Source organism: Trachypithecus francoisi, unplaced genomic scaffold (assembly GCF_009764315.1).
Source record: "Trachypithecus francoisi isolate TF-2019V2 unplaced genomic scaffold, Tfra_2.0 Lachesis_group3, whole genome shotgun sequence".
NCBI classification, from domain to species: Eukaryota; Metazoa; Chordata; class Mammalia; order Primates; family Cercopithecidae; genus Trachypithecus; species Trachypithecus francoisi.
This window is the reverse complement of record NW_022681468.1, coordinates 4,801,941-4,814,559: the sequence shown is the minus strand read 5'-3', so window position 1 is coordinate 4,814,559 and position 12,619 is coordinate 4,801,941. Positions and strand designations below refer to the sequence as shown.

Here is a 12,619-nt window from a genome sequence, read left to right as displayed (position 1 = left end):
TAAATCAGGCTTAAAATATTACCCCCACATATATTGGTGGGTGGTGGGTGGGTGGGTGGATGAATGGATGGATGGATGGTTTTATTTTTTGTTTGTTTTCTTTTGAGACAAAGTTTTGATCTTGTTGCCCAAGCTAGAGTGCAATGGCATTATCTCAGCTCACTGCAACCTCCACCTCCTAGGTTGAAGTTATCCTTCTGTCTCAGCCTCCCGAGTAACTGGGACTACAGGTGCCTACCACCACACCTGGCTGATTTTTGTATTTTTAGTGGAGACAGGGTTTCACCATGTTGGCCAGGCTGGCTTTGAATTCCTGACCTCTAGTGATCCACCTGCCTTGGCCTCCCAAAGTGCTAGGATTACAGGCGTGAGCCACCGCACCCGGCCTAGATGGATGCTTTTTAAAAAAGTACAAGGTATTGAACTCTTTTTTTTTTTTTTTTTTTTTTTTTTTTGAGACTGAGTCTCGCTCTGCCGCCCAGGCTGGAGTGCAGTGGCCGGGTCTCAGCTCACTGCAAGCTCCGCCTCCTGGGTTTACGCCATTCTCCTGCCTCAGCCTCCCAAGCAGCTGGGACTACAGGCGCCCGCCATGTCGCCCGGCTAGTTTTTTGTATTTTTTAGTAGAGACGGGGTTTCACCATGTTAGCCAGGATGGTCTCGATCTCCTGACCTCGTGATCCGCCCGTCTCGGCCTCCCAAAGTGCTGGGATTACAGGCTTGAGCCACCGCGCCCGGCCTGAACTCTTAAGTAAGAACTAGCCCAGGAGCTGTGCTACGATTGTGCCTTGTTTGGAATCCACACCTCACTCTCATGCGTGCCCTCCCCTCCCCCATTACCTGCCTCCCTGCTGTTCTGCAAAGTTCATCCCAGCTCACTGCCTCTGAGGAATCGGCACCCACCATTCTCTCAGCATCCCACCCATACACACTGCACCGCAACCTCAGGATCTCTAAGCTGTAGGCTTCTGGCAGGAGAAACGTCAGCCCCACGCTGCTCAGAGCCTCCAAATGCTACTGTGAGTTGTGTGCAGATGGAGGTGGTGACAGTAGTGAGACAGGAGAAGCTCCTCTTCCCAGAGGCACACATGCTGTGGTGGGGACAGGCCAAGTGTCCTGGGGACTGCCGCGGACTCCCAGAGAGTTCTGTGGAACATGCACATGTGTGCTGGTGACTATGGAGAGGAAAAGCAAACAGGGCAGGGTGGGAACAGGTGTTGAATCTGGGTGGAGGGAGGTGGGGGCACTCATTCTATTAGTCTTGCAGCTTTGTCTGTTTTTGAAAGTTTTAGTCATAAAAATGGGGGGCCGAGTGCAGTGACTCATGCTTGTAGTCCCAGCACTTTGGGAGGCTAAGGCAGGCGGATCGCCTGAGGTCAGAAGTTCGAGACCAGCCTGGCCAACATGGTGAAACTCTGTCTCTACTAAAAATACAAAAATTAGCCGGGCGTGATGGCACGTGCCTGTAGTCCCAGCCACTCAGGAGGCTGAGGCAGGAGAATCGCTTGAACCCAGGAGGCAGAGGTTGCAGTGAGTCGAGATGGCCCCACTGCACTCCAGCCTGGGCGACAAAATGAAACTACATCTCAACAAAAAAAAAATTAAAAAACAGAAATGGATGGGCCAGGTAAGGTAGCTCGTGCCTGTAATCCCAGCACTTTGGAAGGCCAAGGCAAGTGGATCACCTGAGCTCAGGAGTTCGAGACCAACCTGACCAACATGGCAAAACCCCGTCTCCACTAAAAATACAAAAAAATTAGCCGAGCATGGTGGCGGGTGCCTGTAATCCCAGCCACTTGGGAGGCTGAGGCAGGAGAATCGCTTGAACCCGGGAGGCAGAGGTTGCAGTGAGCCGAGATCATGCCATTGCACTCCAGCCTGGGCGACGAGCAAAAATCCGTCTCAAAAAAGTAAAGAAAAGAAAAATGGGGGAACCACCCTCCAGTGGCTTCCCATGAGTAAGGACAAGTGCCCTCAGGCCCTGTTCCCCTGCCCTCCTCTCGTTCATGCCCCCACTGCCCTCTGCAGTGGCCCTCAGCCAGCCCCGTGCTGACAACTCGGGACCTCTCCTCCCTCTGGTCCTTGCTCAGATGTCCCCTCCTCCCCATTGAAGTCACCCCACCCCACACACACCGCCGCTGTCTGTCCCCCTGCCCTGCTGCCCTTTGTGTGTGACTTACCGTTTCTAGTAAATTAATAATCATCCATCACCTGTCTTCTCCCCTCTAGCATGTAAGTTCCATGGAGGCAAGGATTTCTGCCTTGCTGTGTTCAGTGCTGAACGCTCAGCAGAACATAGCGCACCCGCTCGATCTGACAGATGGGGGAGGCAGACGGATAGGTGGAGCAGCCTACTTTGAGTTGTCTCCTCAGCATCTAACAAGCATCTAGCAGAAATGTTTACTGAATAAGTGGAGAAATATGTGACAATGTTCTTGATTGCTTGATGTACAGAAATTATCTACCTCTTTGTTGAAGGCTCTTCAGGGTTACAGGTCACAATCTAGAATATTTTGAATTTATAGAAATAATCATAATTTTCTGGTCCAAGGTAGTTCATGACCTGACTCACAGGTTTAATAGCAAGGACAGCTGCCCGATGTCTCAGGCACAACCTCCAGCAAGCCATCCACTTGTGTCTTTCAGGTGGCAGAGCGAGCTCTGTATTACTGGAATAATGAATACATCATGAGTTTAATCAGTGACAACGCAGCGAAGATTCTGCCCATCATGTTTCCTTCCTTGTACCGCAACTCAAAGACCCATTGGAACAAGTAAGAAAGAACTGGCTGCCATCTTCTCCAGTCATTTTAAAATGTGGCACGTTTTACTGCTACTTCAGTTAGAATAAATATCAGAATTTTAAATATCAGTTAAGAAACAAGAATGTCAATTGTTTTGTGGACTTATAAATTAAGTAGCAGTGTGGGTAGTTTCTATGGCCTTTGATTTTACCACCTCACCTTCGTTCCTAGCCAGTATAGAGGCACATTGGTTTGCAGCCACCTCCCAGTGACAGCAGCTTCTAGGCCTCTTCCTGAGCACCCTGCAGAGAAGCTGAAGGTCTCTGCAGAGCTTATGGAGCTCAGCCCCAGCAGGGGCACAGTGGCCGCCGAACTCTCGGGGTGTCTCTTGAGCTCTGCGGACATGCATCCTGGAGGAGCCCCTGTGTGAGACCCAGGAACCACCCCACAGTGGTCACTCCCTGGAGAAGAAGAGGGAAGCCAGGTGATCTGAACACAGCCGCATTGCCCCAGGAGCAAAAAGCATTTCCTCCTACTCCGCTCCTTCATCTTTTGACTTAAAGAGGATGAATAAATCTGTTTACTGAGCAATAGTCTTCTGAGACTTTAAAAGGAAACTGTTGATATGGGTGCCACATTATTTATTTATTTTTCTTTTTTAAATTTTGTATTTTATTTCTTTTTAGACAGGGTCTTGCTCTGTCCCCACAGCTGGAGTGTAGTGTCACAATCATGGCTCACTTCAGCCTGGACCTCCTGGGCTCAAGCAAACCTCCTGCCTCAGGGTCCCGAGTAGCTGGGACTACAGGCACCCACCGCCACCCCTGGCTAATTTTTGTATTTTTTGTAGAGATGGGGTTTTGCCATGTTACCCAGGCTGGTCTCGAACTCCTGGGCTCAAGTGATCCACCCACCTCAGCCTCCCAAAGTGCTGGGACGACGTGAGCCACTGCACCCAGGCCATCTTATTTATTAATGTGGTATCATCTAATACTCCTGTTATTTAAAGAAATATGAGTATCTGAGTTTTTCTTTCCCACCTTCTTTCATCTCTTTCCATTGTACATTGTAATTATAACTCAGAACTTAAAGAAGAGCAGCCCTCCTCCCTTAGTTTATGGGTGAGGAAGGTGAGACTTGGAGGGCGTTTAAAGCCCAGTCTGCAGTCACAAAGCTGGTGAGTGGCACTGTGGCCCAGTGCGATCTCCTAACTCCCAGTGTCTGTTGGGGCAGCCTTCCTGCTGTGCTGCACAGTCACCCTACTGCCAGCGGACTAGCCCTCTCCCATGCATCCTCTCTCCTTGTCCGCTCGAGGCTGCCGGTAGCACTGCCTCCTTCCCAGAATTCTGCAGGGCAGCAGCCAGACAGGTGTTAGCCCTGGAGCTCTGAGCCAGACCCCCAAGCAAGGATCCAGCCAGTCCACTTGCATCAAGTCCTCTGAGGGTTGCCGCCCAGGAATTGAACAAAGAAGGGCAGGCAGATCAGAGTGAGGATGACTTTGGTTCACATTCCTGCCTTCCTCCTGACCACCTACCCAGGGAAGTTAGCTCTCACCAGATCTTTCTCAGCCAGAAAAACTGAGAAAGTAAAGTGCTTTGCCTTGCAACAATCTTCATTTGGTTGTGAGGGTTACAATACAGTTAATATGCATAAAGTACCTGGCTTATGATAGGCACTGAGGAAGCATTTGCTGTCACTTAGTGGCTGTAGGGCCAGCAGCCGTGCAGACAGCAGTGGAAGCAGCAGCCAAGACCCTCGTGGCCATAGCGTGGTGGTTGTAGTTTTTAGTACAGCACATCCACCCTCAGCAGCCTGTCCTTTGTAGCATTAATTTGTTTATTTATTTATTTTTGAGATGGAGTCTTGCTCCGTCGCTGCCCAGGCTGGAGTGCAGTGGCACTATCTCAACTCACTGTAGCCTTTGCCTCCCAGGTTCAAGTGATTCTCCTGCCTCAGCCTCCCAAGTAGCTGAGACTACAGACACGAGCCACCACTCCTGGCTAATTTTTGCATTTGTAGTAGAGACGGGGTTTCACCGTGTTGGCCAGGCCAGTCTTGAGCTCCTGACCTCAAGTGATCCACCAGCCTCAGCCTCCCACAGTGCTGGGACTACAGGCATGAGCCACCGCGCCTGGGTTGCATTGATTTTTTTTTTTTTTTAATTGAGCGCAACAATGACAACAAAAGCCCCTGGAGCGTCACCACGTTTCTTGTGTGTAATTTAGTATGGTATGAAAGTCAGCACAATTCATAACTGACTTTCAGTCCCTGCCCATTGCAAAGAAAAAAATGTTCTTTTAAGTGTTTTCTAAGTATGATTTGGGTTTTATTAAAAAGTGGATTAAGAAGTAATTATGATTTGAGGGTTAGGTTTTTTGGTATTTGTTTTTTAGCTACTGGCAATTGTTGCTCACAATCCTATGGGCCGAGCAGGCTCTGCTGTGCAGGCTTTCACTGGTGTCTACTGGGGGATCGGGGCTCTTATGTGGCTGCAGTCCGATGGCGGCTAGGACTCGAGTCACCTAGAGGCTCAGCTGGGACAGTTTGGCCTCTTTCCCTCTCCATGTGTGTCAGAGCCTGAGAACTACGCATTGATTAAGCTGTTTTATGCTAATTTTATTTTCTCTTTCAAAGCTCTGTGTTGGCATTATTAAAATTAATTTTTCTGTCCTCAGGGAATAAGGTGAAAAGAAACTGACATTTATAGGAAATAAAGTATTGCCATTACTGTCCTCTTTATAATTTTGTGTTCATTGTATTTGTTCAGGTTTTAATGTTTTTAATTCAGTTTCTGAGCACGGTGGTTTTTGGCTGCTGTCAGCTGGAGACAGTAAGTGGCGTGGCCTCCGTGGCTGTGTGAGAGCCACTCTGAAGAAAGTCTCCGGATGTGTGGCTAACCGTCAGAAAATGAATAACTCGGAATGAGCAGGCCTTGCATTTTAGAGCTTGGGAAACCTGTGCAATGTGGGACTGTTGGAACATGGAGCAGCCTGAGTGTGGAGAGGCGAGGGCTCAGCAGGAACACGTGCTCCCAGGCTCACCGTGCGGTTTTCTTTATAGGACAATACATGGCTTGATATACAACGCCCTGAAGCTCTTCATGGAGATGAACCAAAAGCTATTTGATGACTGTACACAACAGTTCAAAGCAGAGAAACTAAAGTGAGTTGTTCCTTTCACAAATTACTGTTTCCAGGATTTTTTTCTTAATCCTAAGTAAACCTCTTCCACTGTTTTGTCCTAAAATGTTATTCTTCACTCGAAAGCAAAACCAGCCCTCTCATACTTGGCGAGCAAATTACAACTGTGTTATGATAACGTATTTTGAAAGAACAGGTGTTTAAAGTTACCAGTTCTCCCTCCTTGTATTGCCAGATTAATCATCTTTGCAATAAGTGCTTATGTAGGCAAGAATTTAACATTCAGAATTTTTTCTTTTCTTGGCTATATTGGGCTTAAAGGCTATAATGTGTAGTCCATTTTCATGTTTATAAGGCAGGGATTTGAATTATATCCCGTGAGGTTTATACAAGAGAGCAGGAATCTTCGTTTCAATGTAGCTTTATTCTGATTTAATTAACTCAATAATGTGGGTGTTCTCTGGAATCTAGTCTGTCCTTTGCAAAATCAGGGTCCTGCCCTCATGTCTTTGAGCCCACATGTGTCCAGGGATGATGTAAGTGGCAGAGTACTTCGTCCCTAGACTGTGCAAGTAATAATGTGATTAAATAGTTGTTGGAGGTCTTCTTCCAAGTTGAGTATGGACTATTGGCAGATTTTATTTTTTGCTTGTCACTTAAAACTGGCTAAGGTAGATAAGCTTTGCACGAATGTAATTCAGAATACACTGTGTATATATGTGTGCATGTCTATGTGTCTATATATTGCCATTTAGTCATTCCTTAGACAAATATGTGAGTATTTACCTATACACCAGGCCCTGTTTTAGATTCTGGCAATATAGCAATGAATAAAACCCACAAAAATCCTTGCCCTTTGGGGTTTATATTCTGGGTAGTGTGGGGGGAAGAAAAATGCAGAATACACCAAAGTGAACCATAGAGCATGAGAGATGACAGGTCATTCAGGAAAGGGCCGGGGAGACAGGCCAGCCATTCCTCTAGAGCTGCCAGCTGCGTGGTCCGTCCTCATCTCAGCGCTCAGTGCAGTTTGCAGGTAGGAAGCACACAAGCAGCAGGGCCTTCTGATGGCGGATCCTCCTCCCATGGAATCCCACAGCTTTCCCAACAGGACCTTAAAGGTTGTGGAGTACATTTTCTGGGTTAAAAAGCTTGGATCCTGGCCGGGCGCAGTGGCTCACGCCTGTAATCCCAGCACTTTGGGAGGTCATGGCAGGTGGATCATTTGAGGTCAGGAGTTCGAGACCAGCCTGGCCAACATGGTGAAACCCCGTCTCTACTAAAACTATGAAAAATAGCCGGGCGGTCGTGGCGGGCGCCTGTAATCCCAGCTACTCAGGAGGCTGAGGCAGAAGAATCAGTTGGGCCTGGGAGGTGGAGGTTGTAGTGAGCCGAGATCGCGCTACTACACTCCAGTCTGGGTGACAGACTAAGGCCCTGTCGCAAAAAAAAAAAAGAAAGAAAGAAAGAAAATCTTGGATCCGAGTTAAGTGATTGACTGAAAGTCACGTGCCTCTCGCAGTGGAGTCAGTCAACAACCCAGGTCTCCTGGCTCCTAAGATGTTTCCTTTTTAATATTGTAGGAATGGGAATGCTGGCTCCTTTGACACTGGTCGCTTTACACTGTCCTGCAGTCTCGTTCCTTCAATGGATATATGAGCTTCTCATCAAATTATATAGGCCCCATGAAGAAAAAACCGACCAGGGGAAGGGCAAGGATGGAGACATAAGACTTACTTAGATTAGATTTCTTTTAAGAATTCCAATTCTTGGTCATGTTAAATGTTCTGATATTTTCTCATGTTTACATCTCGGTTCATTCCTCATGCTGTGCTGAGCACTGTGCAGTGTGGGGAGACGGAGCGGAGGGGCTGCGGGAGGAGCTGCTGGCTGTGCCCAACATGCCTGTGCCTTCGCCCCTTCAGTGTGTTCTTATGTCTAATTCATCTCTAACACAGATGACATTTTACTGTTTTTCAGAGAGAAGCTAAAAATGAAAGAACGGGAAGAAGCATGGGTTAAAATAGAAAATCTAGCCAAAGCCAATCCCCAGGTACTAAAAAAGAGTAACATGAAAACGCCCAGGGTTACTTGAATGTTTTTATAAGATAGGAATATATGTCTTCACCATGGCGGGGGGACGTGATTTCACTAACGTTGTATATGAAAATGTCTGCAATAAAAAGTACTTTTAAACTTTGTAACCCTCCTCTTGTACAAGTACTTATTTTGCCCCATATCGTTTTTACCACAGAATTGACTTTTTTTCTCTGCTTTTTAAATAAGATCTGAATCTGATGAATATACTGTGGTAAAAAGAAAACTCGAATACAGTCCAAGACTATGCTTCCTCTCTCAAATGTCATAGATGCTGTCGCTCAAACAGCATTTCCCTTTCTTTTTCATATGAAATTAGTTCTAAAAGAAAGGAAATCAGGCTGGGCGCGGTGGCTCAAGCCTGTAATCCCAGCACTTTGGGAGGCCGAGACGGGCGGATCACGAGGTCAGGAGATCGAGACCATCCTGGCTAACACGGTGAAACCCCGTCTCTACTAAAAATACAAAAAACTAGCCGGGCGAGGTGGCGGGCGCCTGTAGTCCCAGCTACTCCGGAGGCTGAGGCAGGAGAATGGCGTAAAACCCGGAGGCGGAGCTTGCAGTGAGCTGAGATCCGGCCACTGCACTCCAGCCCGGACGAAAGAGCAAGACTCTGTCTCAAAAAAAAAAAAGAAAGGAAATTAGATTGGAAATAGAGTAAGTATGACGTTTTGATGTCTTCTTCTTTGTATGAGGTTTCTGTAAGCCCAGCCTTTTATCATTAAAAATTAGCTGTATTCTGCCACGTTAGCAGCTAACCCTCCTTCCCTCCCCAGCAGCGGGTGCCAGTGTGTCTGGTGAGTCCGCGCCGATGCTGGATGTCCCGGAGCTGCTAGGGCTGCCGGGGTCCGGGAGGGCTTCCTGGTGTCATGGTCTTTGGGTTTGATGTACACTGGTCTAAATGCTTAGAGCATTATGACAGTTGTTTCTTCATGTTCTGTGTGCCTCATTATAACAGTGCCTCTTAAAAAGAAAATCTTTTTCAGAAAATCTTTTGTCTGAATCTTTGCCACTCTAAGAATTCTCAAGCTTTCCTTCAACTCTCCAGAAAAGATTTTACCGGACAATGTGTTTCTTTTAGCGAGAGATGTGCGTAGTTATCTAAGTTGGTTTTTAAATTTCTCTGACATTTAATAAAAAGTTATACATGAATATAAAGTTAAAAGTATATATTTACCTATATAACAACATATTGGTTTGTAAACTCTGATAAAACTACAATCAAGAAACTCAGATCAGGAAAACTGAATGACATTTCTAATCGTAAGCCCTTGAGTCCACCTAAAACAGGTAGCCAACATTTTTCTAGCAGTATTTATTCATACTGACATACAAAAGCTGTTTTAAGATTACTGTCTAAAACTGTGTAGTCCTTAATTGAGGTACATAGCTATAGGTGTCTACTTTAATGAATTGAATTGATGTTGAAAGTGTGCTTAAAATACTGATACTTGTTTAAAAACATGGTAACACTATAAACCTGGGCAAGTTTGTAAGGCCCAGCCCTGTCTGACGCTACGGTGTGCGTCTTGCTTTGTTCTGAAGAGCCGCAGGCAACGTGGGTGCTGACAGTCCTCAGGATTGTCAAGGACCTCAGCACACACGCAGTTGAAATCAGTAGTCTCAAAAACATGTGAGAAATGAATACACACACACACACACACACACAAACACACACACGCGAATCAGAAGGTCTGATTTTATGTACCTAGAATGTAGAAATAGCTTATTGAAAAAATTGCACAAAATCGTTACATTACAAATCAAGAGCTGGTTTGTACTGACAAACATGGCCCAGTTTCACTACCGTACGTACTGTACGTAACCAGTGTTGCTTCCAAAATACATATCGCTCTCTTTTTTCTTTTTCTCAGCTTTTCCTGAATGTTCTCAAGTAACTTTACGTATTCTTTTTGGTTGCTCTCTTTACAAACGTCTGTGGTGATGGCAGGCATGCCGTGGTTTTGCCTAGGAGCTTTGACGAACTGTGATGCTGGGAGCTTAGTCCTGCCTTGTCCTCATCTCTGTGTTGACACAATCTGTGAAAAGTCCCCATGAGTCTCATCCACATGCTCTAGTTGCATGGCACATGGTCTCCAAAACAGAAAATACTTCATGGGTCAATACCTCAGAGCTGGAAACTCTGGCCTCGTACTTGCTTCTCATTCTCAGGAGAACATCTCTAAATTCTGATCGCTGCTTCGCATTATAACAGCAACAAAAAGTCGCCAGTTTTGTGGATAATACAGTCTGTTTATTTCTGTAGTGAAAACAGTTGGGTTTTCAAAGTTTGGTTTTCCATCTCAGATCTGCCTGTGGAGAATGGGTTTGCGGGCTTTGTTTTTAAGGTGGGTTCCCAGGGACTCCCTGTGTGTTCCCCGATGCCCCCGTCCTTGCAGACTGAGCCTTCGTCCACTCAAACGCGTGACAGCACGTACCCAGCAGGCGTAGGGGACCCAGGAAGGCTGCGGTGCCCTCAAGACTGCATCTTGTTTGAGCAGTTGTAGCAGCTTTGTTGGGGTTTTTAATGTCACACATGATTTTCTAAAATCATGAAATATTGGCAGTTTTTAACATAAATGTGTTTCTCCTAATCCATCAAAAGGGGCCATAAAATATTTTACTACTCACTTACCCCAGCTTTTGTCGGAACCGTATGAAATGAAGTCAGGTACTTCTGTGAACTCAGAGTAGCTGTGGCTCAGTGTTTGCAACGACCAAAACTGCCGTGAGCGGCCTGGGGCAGGGTTGGGATGGATGCCTGCCTTTGCTTTGCGAGAGGAGCTCATGTGAGGAACGCACCTCAGTGAAGGTTTTTCTTTTGTTTTGTTTGAGACGGAGTCTTGCTCTGTCGCCCAGGCTGGAGTACAGTGGTGTGATCTCCACTCACCACAACCTCCGCCTCCCGGGTTCAAGCCATTCTCCTGCCTCAGCCTCCCAAGTATTCTGGGACTACAGGTGCCCGCCACCACGCCTGGCTAATTTTTGTATTTTTAGTAGAGACAGGGTTTCACTATGTTGACCAGGCTGGTCTCAAACTCCTGACCTTGTGATCTACCCACCTCAGCCTCCCAAAGTGCTGGGATTCCAGGTGTGAGACATCATGCCCGGCCTTCAGTGAAGGTTTTTATTCCTAGTCAGAACCCTCTCCTGCCGGTGCCCGATATGTGGGGCTTATTTTGCTGTGAACATCTGGTGGCATTCTCGTGTGGGGACACTGTCCTTTGCCCCGAGGGCCAGTGAACCGAACTCCAAGCAAGGGCTGTTGGTGGGTCCCGTGGAAAGCACTGCTTGTCGCCCGGAGTAGTCAGAAGCAGAAGTGCTGGTGTGAAACAGGCCCTGCAAGTCCCAGGAGTCTTGCAGCCACTTAGGTTTCTGTATCTCCCCACCTGTCTGTGAGCCCCCTCGAGGACAAGGTGCTGTGTCCTGAATTGTGGTTCTAAGGATACAAAGATGAGAACAAGACATAGCCCCCAGCCTCAGGGAGCTTACAGTCCATTAGGAGAGGCAGGTGAATTCAGCTCAGATGATCAGATTGTGCTAATAAGACGCCTGGGGGAGTGTGCGGGAGATGGCAGGACCGGCTCGTTCGTTCCCATCTCCCAGGAAACACACACACAGTCCAGGGACCTCTTGGTGTGACTGAGGGGGTCACCCAGTCAGACTTGAGGGAAGGTGCCCACGGCAGAGGTAGAGAAAAGCAGGGACACGGTGGGGTGTCAGTCATGGGGAGGGCTGGTGTGATGTGCTGAGAGGTGAGGGTGGAGAGGGAGCAGAATTCCCTCAAAACGTGAGCAGATATTAAAGAGCCGTAAGGGCAACATGGCCCAGCCCGACCTACATTTTTGCAAGCTCTTCTGGCGCAGCATGGGCGGAGTGCTGGGGCCATCGGGGTAGGGGGCGCATGTGGAGATGTGTGGAGATCGTGGTGCTGGGCGGAGCTGTGGGAGTGAAGGCACAGGGCGCCGAGGACCTGGTCTGACTGGCATTAGAGGAAGGAACCCAGCTGAAGGTGTGCGCCCCGGCTGTTTTGGGAGGAAGGGGAAGCCAGGTGGGCCCAGAGTTGAGCAGCAGGGCCTGGGCCTGGAGGCATGGAAGGCGGGGTGAATGAGGAGGGGCGGGCAGGGGGTTGGGAAAAGGCTGAAGACGGCCCACAGAGGAAGGAGCCCAAGATGCCTGGAGGAGAGGCTGGGGTCACAGAGACCGAGAGAGGGTGCAGGTTCAGGGCTGAATAATGGCGTTCACGGTCTTCATTCCTCAGAGAGGTCCAGTGAGGCAAGGCCGGGAAGGGCTTAGCAGCCAGAGGGCACCCATAGGCCTCATGCCAGAGGAGGCTCCATCAGAGGTGAGGGCCAACACTGGACGGTGGCTGAGAACAGAGCTAGCTGCTCTGGGCTGGCAGAGTGTGAGGGGCAGGGGTGAAGCAGGTCAGCAGGAGGGTGCAGCCTGAAAGAGGCCGAAGCTGTGGGACTCTCTGGGCAGAGAATGGAGGAGTATGGACAAGAGCAGCCTGGGCAGGAACCCCCGCTCCCCTCTCCTGAGCTCAGAGACCCTGAGCAAGCTACCCAGCCCCTCCATGTCCCAGTTCCCCCATCAGCCAGGTGAGGGTGGCAGCACACACACACGACCATGCAGGACAAA

General features: G+C 48.2%; 1 protein-coding gene across 15 annotated transcripts in view; it reads left to right on the top strand.

Moving 5' to 3' along the window:
• Positions 1-12,619, top strand: part of PPP2R5C (protein phosphatase 2 regulatory subunit B'gamma) — a 174,640-nt gene that overhangs the window by 149,822 nt on the left and 12,199 nt on the right. For all 15 annotated transcript variants that reach the window (XM_033191290.1, XM_033191287.1, XM_033191291.1 and 12 more), the window contains 3 exons: positions 2,644-2,771; positions 5,802-5,903; positions 7,862-7,934. In XM_033191290.1, coding sequence (XP_033047181.1) covers positions 2,644-2,771; positions 5,802-5,903; positions 7,862-7,934 — 303 coding nt within the window. The remainder of the gene's footprint in view (positions 1-2,643; positions 2,772-5,801; positions 5,904-7,861; positions 7,935-12,619) is intronic.